General features: G+C 31.5%; 1 protein-coding gene and 1 long non-coding RNA gene across 8 annotated transcripts; one reads left to right on the top strand and one right to left on the bottom strand.

The window, feature by feature from the left end:
* The first annotated feature begins 705 nt into the window (after positions 1–705).
* Positions 706–11589, top strand: LOC129288524 (uncharacterized). Of its 3 annotated transcripts, none has more exons than XR_008588016.1 (5): positions 706–1005; positions 1142–1297; positions 3340–3496; positions 8741–8886; positions 11422–11589. It is a non-coding gene; the product is annotated as an uncharacterized LOC129288524 (long non-coding RNA). The 3 variants fall into 3 exon arrangements; XR_008588017.1 differs by lacking the exon at positions 3340–3496 and adding an exon at positions 2175–2244; XR_008588018.1 differs by lacking the exons at positions 8741–8886; positions 11422–11589 and having other exon boundaries at positions 719–1005; positions 3340–3614.
* A 1669-nt stretch (positions 11590–13258) lies between these two features.
* On the bottom strand, positions 13259–23621 carry LOC129288523 (RNA polymerase II C-terminal domain phosphatase-like 4). 5 transcript variants are annotated; one of them, XM_054925141.1, is made up of 9 exons: positions 23302–23621; positions 19858–20242; positions 18940–19010; positions 18669–18784; positions 18406–18586; positions 14469–14758; positions 14007–14192; positions 13886–13924; positions 13259–13768 (listed from the first exon to the last, which is right to left on the bottom strand). In XM_054925141.1, the coding sequence occupies exons 2-9, from the start codon at positions 20031–20033 to the stop codon at positions 13475–13477; spliced, it is 1353 nt and encodes a 450-aa protein (XP_054781116.1). In that variant the 5' UTR covers positions 20034–20242; positions 23302–23621; the 3' UTR covers positions 13259–13474. The 5 variants fall into 5 exon arrangements, with proteins under 5 accessions (XP_054781116.1, XP_054781115.1, XP_054781119.1 ...); XM_054925140.1 differs by having other exon boundaries at positions 23374–23621; XM_054925144.1 differs by having other exon boundaries at positions 19858–20230; positions 23374–23621.

Genomic DNA, 23621 nt, shown 5'->3' with positions numbered 1-23621 from the left:
TGATGTGATCTATGAAAAATGAGAATAAGACGCAATTTGTAATTGTGATGTGTGTTTTTGTATGATTAAATGCATCTGAGTAGTCATCTCTCATATATATTTACGTTAATTAATAAAAATTACATAGGATAGACATACCTTGATTATTCAGTAGTTATACTCACCACTCTTTCTTACCACTTTATAAGTTCTAACTCAAGTACAAATAAGGGAAAGGCTTTAGAAGCTTAAGAATTTTAGTATTCCTACTGTTAAGACTCCTAAACTCATTTATTTTCTGTAATTGATAAGATATTACTAATAAGAAATGTATTTTGAATATAAGTGCGCTATAGTGATGATTACGATGGGATGTATTTTAGGCCATAGAATGTTGTATGTAAAATTTCATTATTGCTATTTGGGCTAAAATTGTAATAACCTAAATTTTTTTAAAAAAATTAAAAGTTAAAATTAAAATTAAAATTAAAAAATACATAATATTGTGTTTAAGTGTATTTATATTAATTTTGGAATAAATTAGTAAGAAAAAGAGTTTGTTTAGTGGTAATTATATTATTACTTATTTCATAGGTCATGAGTTTGAATTTTATGAGGTCAAGAGTGCAAATTTTCTATATTTTCTCTTCTGCTTCAGCCTATTGACAAAATTACAATGATGCCTTTCTGGGAAAAAAAAAAAGACAGAGACAGGGACCTAAACGTGTGGCTTCTTCTCTCCTTATATTTTCCGTTTCCCTGCCGAAAAGTCCAGAAACAATGGAGAGAGATAGGGAGCTTCGATTTCCTCCAGTCCTCTTCCCTTTTTCTGTCGTCCTCCACTGTATTTTATCTCTCCCCTCTGGTTTCCGGTGATCGCGCGGTGAAGTAGAGACTTGGCGTCTCTATGTGATACCCAGGTTGTCCGTCGTGCTTCCCTGTCTCTACTTGTTTTCTTTGTTGCTTCTCCATTCTTGCTGTTCACGTACACGCAGCTGGGGTCCGAGAATCAGGTCGTCGGAGCTGGTAGGGTTGTTCGCGAGCTCATCTCTGTTTGATCTAGTGCTGTGATTCTGTTTTCTTCCTTTCGTGTGTACCCTGTCTCTGATTCGTTCTCTATGCAGCTCGTGATTATTTTTTTTTCTTTCTATTATTGCTGTAGTTGAGTGCATCTGGTCCTTTAGCCTGCTTGTGCGTTTCTGAAGAGAGAAAGAGGAGTGGTCTGCCATTGGTTGAAGCTGGAAATGGGAGAACTCCTCTCCCTGTTCTGTCGGCTTCTTCTCGTTCTCTCCCTCCTCTGTTACTGTTGGTACTTAAGGTGAGGATTTTTGAACTCTTCTTGATAATTTAGTGCAAGAAAGAGTGTCTGAATGAATGATTGAAATTGAATTTTTTTTTTTCTAAGTTACTGAAATTTGTGTAGTGGAAGTATGATTATGATAAGTATAGTTAGAGTTTGAGTCAAGTTAATTTTGTTTGAACTAGATGATGTTAAGAAGCGGTTAGGATGAGTTTGAAATAGAAAAACTTTAACATGGAATTTGACAGTTAGTGACCATGAAATGTTTGTTGAAATGCTTGTGAAAAGGAGTTGTTTTATTGTATATTTACTAGAATATCAATAAGTTTTTGAAAGACTTAATTGGTTGGGGTGCTATTATTTATGAGTTTAACTTGGAAATGATAAAAGGAGATATATGAGTAGGTATTTTTTTTTTCTTTTCTTCTACAACTTTGTTGGATCTCGCAAGAGACATGAATTGGCTTGGGTGTTACTCATTTGTAAATTTAAATCGAATATTGTAAAGATATTTATCTATGTTATTGACAAATTTATTGGATTCTTGAGTTATGGTTGAGAATTTATAAATTACAGTGTTGTGTTATGATTCAATTTTGGGGCGTATATTAGGTGTTCGATGTAACGTGCACTAAAGGAATTATGAAGCAATTGAAAGATTAAATGTAACACACACACAAAAAAAAAAAAAAAATTGGATGTGTATGTTATAGAGTTTGAAAATAGAAATATACTCAATGTGTTAGATAAGGGGAGTATTCATATGAAGTAACTGTGAAATTAGAGAAGCTTTTAAGATATGGATTTTGGTGTCTTTGAATGATTACTATTGTAGTTGATTAGAGTTATTTTTGTTGACTTAAATTTTCACATGTATATAAATATGTTCATATAGGGTGTCTAGAGGAAGAGGATCTTGATAAAAGTATAAGGAGTAAGCTATAGAGGTTGGAAAGGCTTATCAAGTAAGTGGATAGCGTCCCAACTGATTATTTTTAATCAAAATTTCTTTTACTGGAATATTGCGTTGTTTTGGAAATCATTTTAATAGCATTAATGCAATTATTGGATATTTGTTGATTAATTTACTTTATTTTGAGAAATTAGCTTTATCAAATTTGAAATGTTATTTGATCAATTAAATTAAGTTTGAACTTTGATTATCAAATTTTTATTTTATTAAATATTGGATTGATACAGAGAATGATTCATGTGAGTTCGACTTTGAAATTTTGATTATTCGATAAATGCAAGCATGAGTATTGGATATGAAATTCTATTTTGGCAAGTTTTCATGCTTAAAAGTATTCATGTGAGTTTGATTTTGAGAACGAGAACTGTATCATGAAAGTGATGATTTTCTTGCATGTTTGAAAATGGTTTTAAAAAAAAGGGACTTTATACGGAATACTGGTTGCTAATGGCAGTTCCGTTAGCCTTTGCGCGCCATGGTACACCTAGCTAGCAGGGTGTTTATAGGAGGTGCTAGCCCCGTGCGATGGCCAACGCACGTGGAACGGAGGGATGGTTATTCGTGAGCATCGTACTCACGTTTGTTTCGTGGCTTCAAGCCGCGTTTGGTTACCATGACCCTCATGGACTGTGTGTCCACGTTTGTTTCGTGGCTTCGCCTACATTTGGTTATTTACCCTCATAGATGAGTGTCCACATTTGTTTTCGTGGCATAAACTGCGTTTGGTTAGTTACCCTCGTGAATTATGTGTCCATGTTTGTTAATTGTTCTAATAAGTCCCTATATTTATAAATCCAATCGTTTGATGATTTCATATTCTATTAGTTTTTATTTAATAATTTGTTTATAAATATTTATTTCATTTATGTGCTTTCTTGAAATCAAGTGATAATATCATTTTCTATGATAGTTCAATGTTTTGAGATTTTATTTGAAATTTATAGAGCCATTTTATTATGAAGTTTATAAAATTTTTATGAAAATTTTGTCTATTTAACTTACATAATTATTTCAAACTTTTCATTTTATTTATGTTCTATTATTTATTGTTGGATGTTATTCACTGAAAAAGATATTTTGGTCTCAGATGGTATAGTTGAACTCGTGACTCGATATATCCATTGAGGAGTTTTATTGCTGAATTGAAGCAGAAGAATTATTTTAGTCAAATCCTAATTTGATGAAAAATTTGAACTTTATACCTACGTTGGCGTCTGGCCTTAGGTGCTCCACATAGATTACTGGTAGTATCCTTATATTTCTTTTAAAGTTGAATATTTGAATTAATATTGTAACAATTTTTAATTACTCTATTAGTGTGTTTAACGTATTAATTTCAGAGTTTCTTCGATCAAGGCTTAAGGGATATGAGTTTTGTGCCTATATCCTGTGCCGGTCACACCTGATTTTTGGGGCGTGACAAAAATACTAGTATAAGTATAGAAATGTTGAAATGTTATAACTATGAAAAATGATTTAATCAAATGCAATGCTAAGCTTTCCCTTCTATTTTTGATATTAGGGGATTAAGGAGTGAAAAATGAGATTTTGTTGTTATTATGTGCATGTGGTGTGTTGCACAATGGTCAAAAGTTTATTGACTATGGTCTAGGTATCAATACTAGCTTTTGGTTCATGTGTGGGGTTTTGAATGCTCTAATGTTGTGAAAAATTGAGAAAATATGTTTTTGATATCCAACTTTCTTTAGTAAATAATTTGATAGTAAAATCCATGGCATTTAGCTATGTAATAAAAGGAGCTTTGTATAAAAACTTAATTTACTTTAATTGCATGTTGGATAAAGAAATAAGGCACGTTAGAAGTTATCTCTAGACACTATCAAATATAGCACAAAGAAAAAAAGTCACGGCGGGTGTGTGTAATAAAAGTAAAGTTATTAATATAAGAAGTATAGAAGGTGTAGTTAAACATAAAATTAAATTAAAATTATTAATAATAAAAGTAAAGTTATTAATATAAGAAGTATAATTGTTACATGTAAAGTTATGACCATTTGGGTTGTTAACATATAAACTAGAGTTGTTAATCACTAAATTAAAGTTATTAAAATTGAAAGTGTACTATTGCAAAACTAAACTAATAACTATACTTTTATATAAATAATTTTACCTTCATTATTAATAACTTTAATTTAAAAAAATACTTTTTATTATTTTGCTGGTGATCATAATCTTAATTTCATACAAAAAATATCAAAACTACAATAAACAAAGGATTAATTTTTTTTTTTTTATGTTGTTGGGAGAAGGTGGAAAGATGTGGGGTCCACAAAAAAAGCAAAAGACACGACAGGATTAGGATGGATCTAGAGACAACTCAGTAGAGAAGCCAAAGTACAAAATTAGATAGCAGTGATGAGCGGCCAATTTATAGGGAGAATAAATAACAAATAAAATTTATCGACATAGGTAAGTGATAAAAGAGTTACTGTAAAATAAGATAATTATTCTCAAGCCTTTAAGAACTTATTTGAGATAAACTTTCATAAAATTATGTCTACAGTTCTCTGCAAAATAATAGAAATAGTAGTTAAAACTTAAATTAAATTAAAAATGTTAATAATAAAAGTAAAGTAGTTAATATAAAAAGTATATTTATTATGCATAGCTAAACTAAAGTTGTAGCTACCTGCATTGTTAATACAAAAATAGTAGTTGTTACTCATTAAGTTGAAGTTATTAAAACTGAAAGTATACTGTTACAAAACTAATCATATATTAACAACTTTAACTCTATTATTAACAAATTTAGTTTAGATAAACAATACTTTTTATTATTTTGCTAGTGATCAGAGTTTTAATATCATAAAAAAAGTTAAAACTATAATAATTAAATAATTAATTTTTTTATATAATATAATATATATTGTTGGGAGAAGGTAGAAAGAAGTGGGGCCCATGGCAAAAGAAAAGTCATAGTAGTATTAGGATGGATCTAGAAACAACTCCATGAAAAAGCCAAAACACAAAATTATATAGTAGTGATGAGTGGCCAATTTACAGGAGGAATTAACGATAAATAAAATTTATCAAAATAGCTAAATGATAAAAGAGTTACTATAAAATAAGAAAATTATTCTCAGGATTTTAGAAACTTATTTGAGATAAACTTTCATAAAATTATGTTTACAATTTCGCTACAAAATAATAGAAAGTGTAGTAAAAATTTAAATTAAATTAAATTTGTTAATAATAAAAGCAAAGTAGTTAATATAAGAAGTATAGTTCTTACGCATAATTAAACTAAAGTTATGGCCATCTAGGTTGTTATTATATAATTTAAAAGTTGTTAATTATTAAATTAAAGCTATTCAAACTGAAAGTGAACCATTGCAAAACTAAACTAACAACTAAATTTTTTATATTAATAATTTTACTTTTGTTATTAACAATTTCAATTTAGATAAACAACAATACTTTTTATTATTTTTCTAGTGATCAAAATCTTAATTCATTAAAAAATAAAACTATAATAATTAAATGATTAATTTATCTTTTTTTTATATATATATATATATATATATAGATATTGTAGGGAGAAGGTGGACAGAAGTGAGGCCAGCCCATGACAAAGGAAACGTGATTGTAGGATTAGGATGGATCTTGAATTAATTCGGTGGAAAAGTCAAAATAAAAAATTACATAATAATGAAGAGCGGCCAATTTACATGGAGAATTAATGACGAATAAAATTTATCAACACAGGTAAAATGATAGAAGAGTTAATATTTAAGATAAACTTTTGTAAAATTATGTTTACAATTTGCTACAAAATAAAAGAAAGTGTAGTTAAAACATAAATTAAATTAAAGCTGTTAATAATGAAAGTAAAGTAGTTAACATAAGAGGTATAGTTGTTACACATCACTAGACTAAAGTTATGGCCATCTGTGTTGTTAATGCATAACTTGAAGTTGTTAATCACTAAATTAAACTTGCTCTAACGGAAAGTGTACCATTGCAAAGCTAAACTAACAATTAAGCTTTTTATATTAATAATTTTACTTTTATTATTAACAATTTTAGTTTAGATAAACGACAACACTTTCTATTATTTTGCTAGTGATCAAAATCTTAATTTCATTAGAAAAAGTCTAAATTAAAATGATCAAATAATTAATTTACTTTATATATATATATATATATATATATTGTTGGGAGAAGGTGGAGAGAAGTTAGGCCGGCCCATGGCAAAAGAAAAGTGATTGTAGGATTAGGATGGATCTAGAATCAAGTCAGTGGGAAAGTCAAAAAAAAAATATCACATTATAATGAAGAGTGTCCTATTTACATAGACAATTAGTGACCAACAAAATTTATCGAGATAATCGAGATAGGTAAATGATAAAAGAGTTACAATAAAATAAGATAATTATTCTCTAGTTTTTAGGAGCTTATTTGAGATAAACTTTCATAAAATTACGTTTACAATTTGCTACAAAATAATAGAAAGTGTAGTTAAAACTTAAATTAAATTAAAGTTATTAATAATGAAAGTAAAGTAGTTAATATAAAAAATATAATTGTTACGCATAACTAAAGTAAAGTTATGGCCACCTGAATTGTTAATACATAATTTGAAGTTGTTAATTACTGAATTGAAGTTGTTCAAATTGAAATTGTATCATCGCAAAACTAAACTAACAACTGAACTTTTTATATTAATAATTTTATCTTTATTATTAATAATTTCAGTTTAGATAAACAAAAATACTTTCTATTACTTTGCTGATGATCAAAATCTTAATTTAATTAAAAAAAGTTATAGATATTGTTAGGAGAAGGTGGAAAGAAGTGAGGCACATGTCAAAAGAAAAGCTATAATAGGATTAGGATGGATCTAGAATCAACTTGATACAAAAGTCAAAATAAAAAATTACTTAATGGTGAAGAGTAGCCAATTTATATGGAGAGTTAATGAGAAATAAAATTTATTGAGAAAGATGAATGAGTTACAATAAAATAAGATAATTATTTTCAAGTTTTTAGGAATTTATTTAAGATAAACTTTCATAAAATTATGTTCACAATTCGCTACAAGATAATAGAAAGTGTAGTTAAAACTTAAATTTAATTAAAGTTGTTATAATGAAAGTAAAGTAATTAATATAAGAAGTATAGTTGTTAAGTATAACTAAACTAAAGTTATGACCACCTGGGTGGTTAATACATAAATTGAAGTTGTTAATCACTAATTTGAAGTTATTAAATCTAGAAGTATACTATTGCAAAGCTAAACTAACAATTATGCTTTTTATATTAACAAATTTATCTTCATTATTAACAACTTTAATTTAGATAAACAACTATACTTTCTATTAATTTGCTGGTGATCAGAATCTTAATTTTATTAAAAAAAATGTGAGATAACTCCCTAAAGACTTTGCAATAATTTCCCAATTTCATGTTAGTATTGAGTTTTTTTTTTCCCTTGTCAGAATGTTAATATTTAGTTGTTTACATATTTCGATAGGATTTATTTGTTATTGTCCTTTTTTAAAATAAATTTTTGCACTTTTTTGTTTTGATTCTAATCAATAAAAAAAAAAAGGTTATCGCTTTACATTTATTTTAAGCATGACCTTTATTTATGTTAGGAACTTTGTTCCATGTTTGATTTTTCATTTTTATTGATTTATCATTTTTATATGGAAAAATGACAATTAGAGATCCCACGAGAACATTAACTATAATTATAAATCCCAAATTATTAAAATGTAAATAATAAATTATCGTTCTTACTTGCAATAAAGTATTTTTTTAATTATTTTAATTAAAATTTACGATTAACTTTCATAAATTCTCAACTAATACTATATTTTATAAAGATCCTTGAGTATTTTTATTAATTTTTTTAATAATTTATCTATATATTGATAGTAAAATATCACAAGTAATTAACTTGTAATTTACAAGAATTAATTTTAAATTTATAATTAATTTTTTTAAATTTTCAACTAACATTGCAAATAATTAGAAGTATATTTTATTAATTTTTCAATTGATTTATCTGTATATTAATAGCAAAAAGTTGAGATTCATAACTGACTTTTATAAATTTTTAACTGACATGCAATATGGATTATATATATATAATATGTATCCATAACACATAATCTTATATATATATATATATTTTAAAATACGCAATATGTTTTATATATACTTATATATGGATTTTCTTTCCAATTAATCTTCATATCTGACATGTGTATTAGTATATATAATTAAATATAGCTGATAAATTTACAAAGAAGATACATTATTTACAAGTTACGAACATTGCGCCTTATAAAGAGAATTTTTTGTATTGCACAAGGCTCATCATCTAGTTTATTAGTACTATATAATAACCAATAATATCCATGTAAAATGAAATCTACAATGAGTCATGCTATTTATAATATAATAATCAATTATATTGGATGCTTACTCAAGAGATTAATTTCCTATTATTGGGAATGCAGAAGAACCAGAAGGGAGGAGTTTCGAAGCAGATCTGGAGATTTTGTTGGAGATGAAAGTGTAAAGGATTGCCCAGTGGAACGGAAACAGTAGAAGCAGCAGTACGTACGTGAAGAAGTTCGTGTGCCTTAGTATGGTTGAAAAACAGGTAATAATAATTTATAATATAATCATGATTTTAGATTCACATTTGATTTTAATATGTAAAAAAGTGTTTGGATTTTTTATGAAATTTATAATTTTAGGTTTATAATTAATTTTAATATGTATAATGGATCTTTGGATTTTAAAAAAAGTGATGATTTTGATTTTATAATTGATTTAGACATATAAATAAAATGTTTAAATATAATTTCAAAAAACTATGATTTTTAATTTTTTTTTCAATTCTATTTTGTAATTCTGTTTAAAGGGTGTCTTTGGAAAAAATTGGTTATAAAAAAATGATTAATTTAATTAATTTTGAATATAATCAATTATATTATATGATATATAATTAATTTATAAATTTGATTAACGGGATTGATTCTAAGAATAAATGTAAAGCAAAATTGAAAATCAAGTAAAATTATAATTTTATAAAAATATATCCAAACACCCATATTACATGTTAAAATTAATTAAGAATTTAAAACTGTAGTTTTCTTAAAAATATCTAAACACCTATTATACATGTCAAAATCAAAATTATTAATATAAAAATATAGTTTTCTGAAAAATATTCAAATATCTTTATACATGTTAAAATTAATTATGAATTTAAAATTATGATTATTTCATAAATTATTATTACTTACTTTTTAATTCATCTTTTCAATTATGCTTTCATAAATTCCTATAAAAATTATACAAATTTTATTTTGGACTTGCTTGGTTTCTCTGCAGTTTCCTTTCATTGTGCTTCCACTCTAACAATTTGATGCTTGAACACTTTTATGCTGAGAGTTTCGTCCTTCCGCTTTACTTTTATATCAAATTATTTTTATATTTTCCTTTCTTTTTTCTCCTGGCTCAGTAATTTTTTTCTTCCACTTTTATCCTTTATTTCTTCTTACATTGATTTCTCCTAGTTAAGTAATAAATTTTCATTAAAATTAATTAAATAAGTTATTAATAATTACTATGTTATATATGTATATTACTCATTTATAATTTATAATGAAAATCTTACTGCAAGCCTTAAAAACAAAGAAAATTGCACTGTAAGACCAAAATATTTTGATAATGCAATGCAAGTTCAAAAGCCTTGTAATTTTTTTTTGAGAGTGAAGGTATAATTTTATACTTGTGTGATTTAAAAATTTAGACATGTATAATACAATACCTATAGGTGCACAAAACAATATTTATGAATCGTCAACATAATATTCATGTGTGTCCAGTTAATCTATAAGTTAATTAAAATATACAAATCACACAAAGCAAGTACAAGACAAAGTGCATAGATGCATAACATGATATTCATGAATTTTCAACACAATGTCTATATGTGTCTAGTTGATCTATAGGATAATTAAAATATACAAGTCATGCAGAGCAGGTATAATATAATATTTATGGGTGCATAATACGATGTTTGTGCATTATCAACTAAATGTCCATATGTGGACATTATGTTGAAAATTCATGAATATCGTGTTGCACACCTATGGACATTTTGTTATACATGCTATATGTGGCCAATATTTTAATTAACCTATAAATCAATTGAATACATATGAATATTGTGTTAAGAATTCATGAATATCGTACTGTGCATTTATAGACATTAAGTTGTACACGCTCTACGTGATTTATATATTTTAATTAACTTATAGATTAACTAGACATGCATAAACATTGTGTTGAGAATTTATGATCATTGTGTTGTGCACTCATAGATATTGTATTATACATGCTTTGCGTGACTTGTATATTTTAACTGTAGATTAATTGGACATGCGTGGACATTGTGTTGAGAATTTATAAATATTGTATTGTGCCTTGCGAATGAGGGTTTTGCATAAGTTTTGAGTTTTCAAATTATACAAGGGAAAAATTATACTTTTACTTCTAAAAAAAAGATTGCAATAAAAACTCTTGAGCTTGCAATGCATTATTAAAATCTTTTAGGCCCAAACTGCAATTTTTTATCTTATTAACCCTGCAGTGCGATTCTCCATAATTTATCCGTAACATCTAAGGGAATATGTTAATTAATACTCTCTCCATCTAAATTTACAAAACATTATTTTTTTAAAAAAATTACACATATGAAAAAAGTTTATTAAATACAATTTACAATAACACATTGTAATATAATATGAAGCATTTGTATAACAAAAATTACAAATAATAAAAATTAATGTCTTTTTTTATAGCTGTACATTTAAAAAGATTCCACTAAATATAATCTAAATAATTTAAAAAATTTTTAATTTACTAAACTGACTTTTAAAAAATATATTTAAATATAAATTTTATTACAATAATTAACTTTCATTAAATTAATTTTTGTTAAATAAATTTTTAACAAATTAACTTTCAACCAATAAAAAGCCAAACACGCACTGAGCAATTCATGAATGTGGACAAACACAACCATTATTAACCAAGAAAAATGGTTAAACTAAAATATCCTAAAGCCTGAGAAACCGACGTTCTAAATCAATTCTCCCGTGCTTTGATGCGTTTTTGTTGCAAGATATCTATCAACTATTCGGATGAAGCATAATCCACCTGAAGTTAATTCCAAGATAGCTGGAACGTTGTGTGCAGTAACTCAAAATGCTTCATTTCCCAAGATCCGTATTGCAACTCTTTGTGGTCTTTTGTTTTATTGTTTAATGTTTAATATTTATAAATTTACGATCAAAGGCTATCTTTATTTGCTCTCTAGCAGTGTGTATTTTTTTTAAAGTTAGAGTTGATTAAAGTATATATTTAATCATTTAACTTTATAAAATATTTTATTTTAATTCTTTAACTTTATAAAGTATTTTTTTAATGCTTTAACTTTAACATTGTTAGTTTTATCCTTACAAATTTTTATATTAAACTTTTAAATATTAATAAAACATCATCAACTGTTGACATATAAACTTTAATTTTTTTTAAATGACAATAATTGATAAAAAAATAATAATTTGAAATTAATGATATTAGAGTTAAAAAATTAAAAAAATATTTTATAAAATTAAATGATTAAATTAAAACTTTATATAAAGTTAAATGGCTAAAAATATATTTTACCCATTAAATTTAAAAGACCAGCAAGCTCTTCCCTTGTACATTTTTTTTCTGTAGCCAGCACATGTACGAGGCTCCAATGACTGTTACATCCTTGACAGATTTTTCTTACAATTTCAACTTGATTTGGGTTTTCAATTTAGTTGTAATACATGACATTCATTTTGGAAAAAAAAAAACAGAAAACTTGAGAAAATTTGTTGTTCAAATAAGGATGTAAGGCTTTCAATTTAGCAGAAGTTATTCTTGCAAGCTTTTCCAACTGGTTCATAAGGGGCATTTTAATCTAAAAATAAATTTAAAACAACTTTAATTTGTTAAAGAAGTTATGTGTGTGTGTGTGTGACTAAGTAGAAACTAGAAAGCTCGCTTCCTACAAACTTGTTCCTCTTGTTCTTGTCTATTAAAATGTTACACTTCAAGAACAAACCTTAAAATTTGAAATTGGATACTACTATTAATAAAATAATAATAAAACATTGTTTTCTGCAGGTGATCAGTCTTTTTTCTTTCGGTAAAAACGCGTGAGAAGTCTTTTACTTAGCTTGTTTATGATTTTTTTTTTACTTAGCTTGTTCATGATATTTCATTATACATTAATTCAGTTTGAACATAAATAAACCTCTTCACCTGCAAATTCTATTCAAGTGTTTCCCTGTTCGCGGGTAGAAGTGACAGACCCAGAAAAACTAGATAGCGAGGGCAAAATGTTCAAGATAAAAATTTATTTCTTTACAAAAATATAATTTTTAAGTTTTTATTAAATTGAATTGGAGCTAAAAATTTGTTAAATACTATAGCTACTCAAGAATAAGGTATAAAGCATAAAATTATGATGAATTAAATAAAAACTGTCTAATATTAAATAAACCTTAACCACTTTTGTGCAGTAGACGAATCTTGTGAGAATTTTTTTAGTTGAAAAGATAAAAAATATTTTTAAAATTCTTATTCCTTCCATTCTCAACTATCATTATTTGAAATTATAATATATTGATTAGATTTGAGTTAAATAATATTTTAGGGGGATCGGTGAAACTTTCAAGGAGACAGTGCTTTTTTTTTTTTTTTTGATAGTGGGGCAATTGAATTTTTTTTCTGAGGAACAAAGAAAATATTTGGTTAATTTTATACAATTTTTTTTTTTTTGTGAGAGCATTTGCCCCCTCTCGCTACCAAGTCAGTCTGTCCTTGGTGGGATCACTAATTTTATGTTAACAGCGTATGAAAAGCATCTTTTAGGATTAAATTCTCTAAACCTAAAACAAGAAAATTTGTATTTAACATTGAAATTTGAAAAATAAAATTTATCATGTAATTATAAGGATTAAAAAGACTTTTTTCCTCTTGTATCAAGAAGGTAAGAATCTTGAACTTCTATCCTCACTTCACCCAACCTTACCAGAAAAAAGGGTGATTAATGCCAATGTACTAAATTGTTCTAATAAATGAACATATACAAGATTTACTACATCCGCCAAAATAGTTTGATACAATGAAAAAGGCCACTATCGTTTTCTAGTGACACAAAAGTTCTCCTCAGGCTGCTTTTGCCAAAAAAAGTTTGCAGCCTCAATCCATCGAGGATGAACCAAGAACTTGTTCTCTCTCATTGCCCAACTTGCCTTTGCGGTTCCCATATCAGTGGCAACTACATGCGTCACTGAGGGGTCAACTTCTGAGAGACACGTGGCCCCCATCTGTTCGGCCATCTTTCGAAGAGATGGTAACATTGCATGAGCAATGCGGCTGAATACAAGCACACTTCCTTTCAGAACTTCACTTTTGAGAGCCATCAACACCTGGACAAAATTGGGATGAATGTAACAAGTCAATCTCCCTTAAAACACCCTAAATTAAACAACTTCCCGCCATCAATATCTTAAAGGCACAACACAAATAGAAACTTCATAAACTACCTGCCTCACATCTCGGTCTCCAAGATCATTATCGAGTTCCTACAAGAAAGATTCCAGGTACACCAATTAGCTCAGCGTAGATAAAAAATTACCAAATATTGAGAAAATGGAAGTGACATACATAAAAAAATGTATGGTGAACTCGCTTGAGGACATCAAGAATTGTTGCAAGTGCTCCAACAGATTCGCATTCATCACTCTTTGACTCCGCAAGAGACCGACAATTAAAACCAAACTGCCGGCAACTTGAAGCGAAGAAATGATATCTTTCCATCACTATTAGATTAGCTTGATGCTTCATCCATGCCTACAAGTAGCAGACAATTTGTTTTTTTTTATCAGAAGTAGCAGACAATTTTTGTGCAGAGCAATTCCTTTGTAGTCATTGACTGGATTAATACGAAAACATAGAAATAGAGTTGGTAGACTGCAAAGCACTCAATTAATTCATGCTTTCAAAGTTCATACTAAAGTAAATAATTTCTTTTTCGAAGTGACTTCCACAAAGGACAACTATCCATTCGTACAAGGATGCCAATTAAGCAAACTGAAATTACAAGTCAATGAATTGGAATGCACTTACATTTTCTGTATCATCAAGAATGAGAACAGTGCTTTCTTGACCCAGGACAATGTCAAGACCCTTTTGATGCTTTTGAGTGCCATCGTCTCGAGAAATCACCTTAGAATGGAAGTATTCTCCCTTTGGATCAAGCAGCTTAGCCATCTCTAAGGCATAGGACCGATCTCCCATGGTAAATATGTACATTTCAAACAGTGTGCTTGCTCCGTTCAAAAATGTGTGGACAAAAGGCCTCAACTTGGTCATTGTATGCATGTAATCCAACTTGAAGAGGTCGCCTTTAGAGACATCTATTCATTCCACCATGCAAAGATTTAGAAAAGCAACACATATAAAAAGTGATGAAAACACCAAGAAATTTAAAGTGAAATGAAATCATGCAAAGGTTGTCAAAAAATAAATTCATACAACAACTATTAAGATGATCACAAGTTTGACACGTCTTACTCTACCAAAGTACAAATTCATATAACATGTTACTATATTCGTAAGTTGTGTTTTCCCATGTAGCAGAAGCCAATTGCTACATGCATGGTAAAATACCCTAAGGTCCTAGCAAAAAATGAAGTCTGCATTTTATGACAGCTCACCAAGCCTATACAGAACAAAATTTTTCAAAATGGCATTAGTTATCAAATTACAATGCTTAAGAATGACAGTGGCATTTGGGTGGATGATGAGGAGAGGTTGATAAAGATGAAGGATTTTTATATAAATTTGTTTACTGAAGAATTGGAAGATAGAAGCTGCTGGGATACAAGACAAAGGTGAGGGAGTGTTCAAGGGTGCGAGTTAGAAAGATTGGAGAGATATAAGTATGGAGGAGGTGTGAAGGGCCATCCTTGGTATGGGAGCTTTTGAAGCTCCTGGAGCTGATGGTTATCTGGCTGTCTTTTTTCATAAAAATTGAGATATGGTAGGGAAAAGTGTGACTGATCTCATCATTCAGTTATGGCAGGATCCAAACAGAATTAAGGAGATAAATGCCACATTGTTGGTTTTGATTCCAAAAGTGGAGATGGCAGAAGTTGTAAGTCAGTGGAGGCCAGTTTCCCTGTGTAATGGTGTGTAAGGGACTGTCTAAGATTTTGGTGAATAGACTCAAGCCGTTGTTGGGCAGATTGATATCTCCGTTTCAGGCAGGCTTTGCACTGGGAAGATGTATTCAAGAAAATATTGCAATTGCTCACAAAGGTATCACATTCAATGGGTAGGATGGTTGGACCTAGAGGGTATATGGCTATCAAGATTGATCTTGAAAAGGCTTATGATCATATGAGTTGGAGTTTTCTTAGTAGAGTCTGGGATGAAGTTGGGCTGCCAAGGAAATTTGTTGAAGTTGCTGTACCTTGTATTAACTCGGCTTCAATGCAGTTACTTTGGAATGAAGCAAAATCAGAAGGTTTCTTTCCTACTAGAGGTGTCACCAAGGGGACCCTTTATCCCCTTATCTGTTAGTTTCGGGGATGGATAAACTTTCTCAAATTATTGCAGATGTGGTGGGTGGAGGTGAATGGAGGCCTGTGAAACTGGGTAGAAGAGGAGCTGAAATAACACATTTACCATGTGCAGATGATCTTTTAGTATTATGTGAAGCAGAAAAGGATCAGTTGGAAGTTGTGTTGGGATGTTTAGAGATGTTTTGTGCTGTTTCTGGACAAAAAATCAATGTTCAGAAGACCGTAGTAATGTTTTCTGAAAATGTGGGGGAGGAGAAGAGGAGGGAGGAGCTTGTGAATATGTGTGGACTTCAGCAGACAAATGAGTTAGGAAGGTATTTGGGCTCAGATCCAGCATGGTAGGAGATCAAAAAGGAAGTTTCAGTTTCTGCTGGATAAGTTTCAAAGGAAGCTAAGTAGGTGGCAGGCTCAAAGTTTATTGCTAGCTGGCAGGTTAACACTTGTGCATGCTGTGACACAGCACATTCCAGTATTTAACATGTTACATGATAGGAATATTGAGAAATTATAAAGGAAATTTATTTGGGGTTCCACTATTGAAAGGAGGAAGGTGCATTTGATGGGATGGAAGAATCAGTATACGCCAAAGGAGTTAGGTGGTTTCGGATTAAAGGATTTAAAATTGATGAATGAGGCTTTAATCAGTAAAGTGGGGTGGAAGGCTCCATCTAAACCTCACAAGTTAAGCTCATGGGTCTTGATGGGGAAGTATGGAAGGAATGTTGATTTGAAATAGCAAGTCATTGTGAAGAATACCAATTCAGTTCTTTGGAAGAAGAGTGAAGAATTATGGCCAAAATTATTGCAGAATGTAGGTTGGCAAGTGAGCGATTGGAGGTTGGTGAAGTTTTGGGATGATAAATGGTTGGGGGATGGAACGCCTTTATATGAGGTATGCATTGTGAATCTTGAGGAGGAGGAAAGAAACAGAACTGAAAGTCAGTTTGTGGATAATAATGGAAGGTGGTGCGATGATGAATTAAAGAAAGTCTTGTCAGAAGGTTATGTGAATAGCATTTTAGCTTTGCTTACATCCTAGAATTGAGGATGGCGAGGATAAGTTGTTATGGCTGAATAAGGGGGGGAAGAATTTAGTGTTGCTGCTATGTATAACTTGCTTTGTGGGTTTCATAAGCAACACATAGAGAAGGTTCGGAGAGTGGTGTGGCAATGGAGGGGGCCAAGAAGAATCCAAACCTTTCTTTTGGCTTGCTGCATCTGGAAGTCTGCTAATTTCGGTGAAACGTATCAGAATTTTGCAAGTTTCTGCTGCTCGTTGCTGCTGTGGAAGGGCAGAGGAAGATGTGTTATATGCTCTATGCAATTGCTTTGAGATTAGGGGTTTTTGGGAGCAGCTTTTAGCAGGTATGAATCTGAATCAGTTTTTTAATCTTGATCTGAAAGGCCAGTTTTCTGTGAATTTGACCTTAGTTAAAACTGATATATATATATATATATATATATACTTTCATGGAGTCTGGTTTTTGGTGTGGCTTGTTGGTTTGCATGGTTCTGGAGAAACAAAACTTTATTAGGTAATGATTTTGATGTGAGGGAGATTTCTGTGAATACAGTCTATTATTATGTGGGACATGTGAGAAGAGCTTAGAGTGAGGAAGTTGAAGGCAGAATGAAAAAATGGGAAGACATTTCATGGCATCCTCCTGAGGATGATTGGATTAAATTGAATATTGATGGGGCTGCTAAAGGGCAGCCAGGAGAAGCAGGATGTGGTGGCATTGACAAGTATGGAGTGTGGTTGGAAGGCTTTGTGAATAAAGTTGGGAGCGCGTGGCAGTTGATACAGAGTTATGGGGAGTGTGGTCTGGATTTTTGACCTTGGAAAGACTGGGCATCAAAAAAGTAGTTATTGACTCTGATTCAATTGCTGTTGTGGCCCTGCTGTAGAATATGTTAATTAATTGTGAATTTGTGACATATAGAATATGTTTTTGAAGGATGTACAGCGAATGATTGATGACAGCTGGGATATTACGTGTTGTTCATACTTATAGAGAAGGGAACCCTTGTGCTAATTGAAGTCTAACAAAGAAGCATGACTCCCAGTCTCTGAGCAGTCCTCCTAAGGGGTTGCTTGAGTTACTGCATAGAGATTGTGTGGGCATTTCTTGCCCTCATTTAGTTTCTATGTAATGTTGGGCCGATTGCCCCTTTTATTATCCCCAAAAAAAAAAATCAAATTGTACAAATAATGCATAAGAATATTAGTTCTGTTGAACTCAACACACAAGTCGAAAAAGGGTATGTTAGTCCTCATCGGCAACAGTAAAAATAACATGGCTGCCAAGTATAAGGTCATTTCTTTGTTATAATGAGGAATAAAGTCAAGATCGTAGATTTCTTGATATCTGCTGAAAACAAGAAAGATGTGTAAAGAGAAGAATTATGCATTATGCATAACTAAAATCACTTTGTATAATATGAACAGTAATTGTGCAAACAGTTAACATGATAACCTGTCAGAGAATTTGCCTGGTTCAGTAAATATGCCTCCTCCAAGTTCAGATCAACAAGCTGAGTAGAATTCAGCAATGTGTGATCTAGATCAAGAACCAAGTACAACTTTTTCTGGCGTAACAAATTCTTCATGTCATCGCTGCGCCATCTAGATATCTCCTCGTTATGAAGTCGCAGTCCCTGTAAATCCAAAAAGAAAAATTCCATCATATCAAGAGCCAATCAAAACATGAACTTCCAAAAAGAATTTCTATATCCATACCTTGTGTATATACCCAAATGTCACGCCATATTCTCCATCCAATTTTTGACCACAACATATGCACATACCTCCAAATGAGCCAGGATGTGTGCATGCATCTTCCTTCACAGTTATAGCTGCAACAACAATAAAATAGTTTGAGGGCAACTTAGAAGAAAAGGTTAATACATCATTTCTTATATCTTAATTTTCTCTCTAAAAAATGTTATACATAAAGAAATTCCTACTAGGCTCGACAAAGTAAATGAACACAAGAGACCACCAAACTCACTGTTCCTGAGTAATCGTTCTGCAGTGGATGCCTTTGTCTCCTTTGTGCTTTCGACTTTAGGTCTTTTAAATCTGCATCAATTTATAAATTGAAAACTTGAGATATAAATTAATATAATTTGACAAAAATATAAAACAATACAAAACCCATAAAATAATGTCAGGACAAAGGTTCCCTACTAAAACATAACATGCAAACATTTTTTATAGAGTATCAATGCTATTAATGAAACAATATTCAGAATTTATTTATTTATTTATTATATATATATATATATTTTTTTTTTGTGTAAGACAATGTTTGTTTTAGTGGAATGTAAAAGTAAAACGTCCACGAGACAATGTTAAACATAAATGAATTTGCATGTTCCCAATCCCCTAGGTAAAGAGAAAATAGTGCAAAACGATGTATCCTAGCAGACAGAGAACACACAATCACTCAGCAGTAAATCCAACAATAATTTTAAAATAGCTAATCCATCACATTGGTTGCCTTTCACCAGGAATGGTTTTTGCAGACATACCCAATTTAGGCATCATATTCCAAGCAGAAACAAGACATTAAATTTCTCATCCCCAATTCCATGGCATGTTGGTCAAGAAATTACAGTACAATTAATAAAACCACAAGTGACCTGTTAGGCAGTACATGCTTTTATGCTGGATGCAACAATCAGTTTCCATTATCTACTACATAGATAAGATCTCTGTGTGTGTGTGTGTGTGTGTGTAAAACACTGGCAATCCAATTCAATAGCATGTTGGTCAAGAATATGCAATGCCAGTAACTAATAAGATCACAAGTGACCTGGTGGGTAGTACATGCTTTTTATGCTGGGTGCAACAATCAGTTTCTATCAATGATTATTTAAAATCTACAAGTAAATGTTTGTTTAAAATTTGACTTCTCTGTGCTTACACTCGTTTGTTTGCATTAGAAGGGGCCATATCAGCAGTCTTGGAGAGCCTCCATTTTCCTTCCACTTTAGCCAAAACTTCATCCACAACCATGACATCCATACCATGCTTGGTACCACTCAAACTTGATTGTTCCAAGCTCACACTATCTTTCACCATAGTTTGCTTCTCGAACATATTTCATGGTTTATCCATCACTACAGGTTGATCGCTTTGCTCCCATAAAGGTTGCCTCAACAGTTCATTCAACAAAGCAGCTTCCAACCATTCCACTAGTACTTGTTCATTCAGGTCCACTTTATGGGGCTTCTTGTCAGCGTACAAATTTAGATAACAATCATAGGACTCCACCAGTTACACTGGTATCACCACCACTGCCACGGGACCTGCAGAATCAGAGTGGATGGATTAGCAAATGAGAAAGGAAGGAATCCATAACAAAAACAAACAAATGAGAAAGGAGGGAATTCACAATACAAGTTACAAGTCATTATCAAGAGCAGAAGAAGAAAAACCGAACCATCACAAGTTATTATTATCAATAATTAATAAATAAAGTATATCTGGATGGATGATCAAGTGAGAAAGGAAAAGAGATTCAATAATTGGTGGGTGAAGGACAAGATACCAGAAGGCACAAAGGGTTAAAAAAGAAGCAGTCTAACTAATTAATAATGAATAGGCAACATAAGGCCCTACATTCTTCCAAAATCATTTCAATGATGCAGAGAGGCAACACCAAGATGGGGAAAGGGGTCAAAGGGAAAGCAATAGATTTGTGATTTGTTAGGTAATCAAGGAGGGAATACTACAGTTGTGGGCCAGCTTTATTAGTAAATTCTTTCTTTCTTTATTAGTAAATTAAGTGCTGCCTCCAGTTAGCCTTTGCATTTATTCCCACCCTGTCACTCCCTATTTCCATTTCATCCATTATTCTTATTTCTGTCATGTATGTCTTCTCTATTCTTATGGTGGACTGACTAGCCCCTATTTGCGCTGCTTCCCTACTCACCTTCTTCCATGTCCCCACTTTTCAACCTTTACTGATATATATGTTTGCTGCCTCTCAAGCAGCTTTTGCTTTCCAAGGTTCGTTGGAATACCCATATCTCTTCCATTCTTAATTAATTAATTAACTTTTGATCCATTTCTAATAATCAACAAACGGAAAAGCTGTATAGAAAACCGCATGCAAAGGACAATGATGAAAAAGCATCAATGCGTCACCAATTTAATAAAACATTTGCCAAAACCTGCAAACCCACACGAACCAATCCCTGATCTGGGCCTGATAAACCTGCCACTGACATTCTGACATTAAAACATTTGAGACAATATCAGCCCCCTTAAGCTCAACAAATGAGTTTTGATTTGCAATTTCTCCAGCACATAGATTTCTAAGGAACTTCAAAGAAAATGAAAGAAAATGATGCTGTAAGGTACAATGCACAGAGTGAATTATCTCCAGCACTGCTAGGAGAAGTCCTTTGGAAGCAAGCTCTGAATGCCCAGAAGCAGATTTGGAAATTTCTATGAGAATTTCTAAGGACTTTTCTAAGTCAATCGAGTTTGAAGCCCCAAACAATAACTGAAGCGTGTGCTCTGATATGGGGTACTCCAAGGTATCAGTATCACCCATTACGTATGAGAATGAAAATAGAGATTGAATAATGTGAATCACCCACAATTGTCATTTGAAACTCAGTTTTTTATCCTGCAGAGATTTACCCAAAAATGAAAAACAAATGAAATTAATACACATACGCGAAGCGCACACTCACTCTATCAATAGATGGAGAAGGCTAGAAAACAAACATTACAATAAACCACTTGAATATAATGGTGGATTCAACTGTTATTGGTTACTCTCCCTTAAGATATGGCGTAAGAGCAAGAGAGAAGAGAAACAAGAAAGGGTAAGGAAATTGAAAACATCCACACCAATACTAATCAAAGACAAAAGGGAAAAAATCAAGAAAGAGCACAGAAGCTAAAAAAAATAGAATCTAACTGGGAAGAAAACAGACTTCGCTGATCTGCTGCACAGCACCAACTGAACCTAACAGCAAAGAAAAGAAGATGGAGCTGATTGAATGGCTCAATCGACGGTGAAAGGAATAGTGATGGCAGGGATGACAAAAGATGGATCTGCCTGAACATCTAGGAGGAAGTGGAATTTAGAGAGAAAATAAATGGGTGGTTCAGATTCGTCATGGAAATGAACAATCTAGATTCACTAAAATTAAACTAATTGCTGCCATAACTTCTTTGTGGATGATGCTTTATTTTTCATGAATGCTAATTTGGATAATTGTAGAGGATTAGCTGAGATTTTGAAAGTGTATTGTGAAGCTTCTGGTCAGTTACCTAAACTTAACAATTCTGGTTTTTTTTTTTTCCTGCTAATGTACTTAATAGTGTTATGAATCAGGTCTGTGATGTTCTTGGCATTAGTGAATCTGCTGATTTTGGAAAGTACTTGGGCATACCAAGTGTGTGAGGCAAATCTAAGCAACAAGCATTGGCTTACGTGAGGCTTATGTGAGGGACAGAGTGAGAAAGGAGATTAAAGGGGTGGACTAAGAATCTATTACCCTTTGCTAGAAGAGAAGTTATGATAAAATTTGGGGTGAACCCTATTCCTCTCTTTCCTGTCTCTTGTTCTAAATTTCCTAAAGTGACTAGTAAACAACTGATAGCATTATTACTAAGTATTAGCGGGATGGGAGCACTAGTGGAGGTAAATATATTACAACACACTCATAAATAAATTGGGAAGAGTTGCTAATCAAAAGGGAAATTTCCAGCTTATGAAGGTTTAAACCATATCAGTCTATTAGCCTATTTGCAGTTGCGCCCTGTCACGCCCCAATTTTAGACACTCATAAATACATGGATTGCAGGCTGAAAGATTAACCTATCTGAAAATGATAATAAACTAACAAACTTAGAATAAAACTATCCAATCATAACTGAAAGAAAATAGAATGTCTTCTTGAAACAAATAAATAAAGGACTAATTAAAATGAACTACTAAATGTCAATAGTAAAGCACGTGTTCTTCAATGTATGATGTTTCCAACGTAAGCTAAATCAAGTTAATAGACTCGTGAACGCATTCTAACAAATATCTCAATCATGATTTCCTGTCAAATTAAAAAGGTATCAGGGCCATTTAGTATTTGTAAAAGAGTATCCATAGCTCCAACCACAAATGTCACAAAACACAAAACTGTAAGAGAAGGTAGATGCATGTGAAATCAACATATTTACGTATGTAAAGCAGCAGAAAACAAACGGGAACAAAGGAAACAACCAAAGCAATTATCCAAATCACAATATACACAGATGAAAAACCCAATGGAATGAAGATAAATATTGAAGCTTGAACTCAACAAGGATCCAAAGAGGAATGGGAGGAAGAATTCAAGCTCCTCTCACTCACCCAAACAACACCGACAGAACAGGGGAAGAAAGAAGAAGTTGGCGGCATGCATAAAGGAGAGGAAAAACTCACGAATCAGGCCTCTAGCAGCGGCTCAGCTCTTCGCACATCCACCGGAGGCGAGCGGACAGAACACAGAGAGAGAGAGAGAGGATGAGAGAAGCAATAACAAATGGAATGGAGAATTTCAAGCTCTCTCCCTCTCTCAGCCACAGGCAACGGTTTCGAAGAAGAGAAAGGGGAGGGATGATTAGCCTCGCGGGAGGAAGGAGCGAAGAGGTCGAGCCCCCTCTCTCAGGCTTCGTCCCTACTGCGCCGAG

The sequence above is a fragment of the Prosopis cineraria genome, unplaced genomic scaffold (genome assembly GCF_029017545.1).
Source record: "Prosopis cineraria cultivar Desert tree isolate PC_DT_omini unplaced genomic scaffold, ASM2901754v1 PC12, whole genome shotgun sequence".
NCBI classification, from domain to species: domain Eukaryota; kingdom Viridiplantae; phylum Streptophyta; class Magnoliopsida; order Fabales; family Fabaceae; genus Prosopis; species Prosopis cineraria.
The sequence above is the reverse complement of the archived record's forward strand: the minus strand, read 5'-3'. Positions and strand labels throughout refer to the sequence as shown.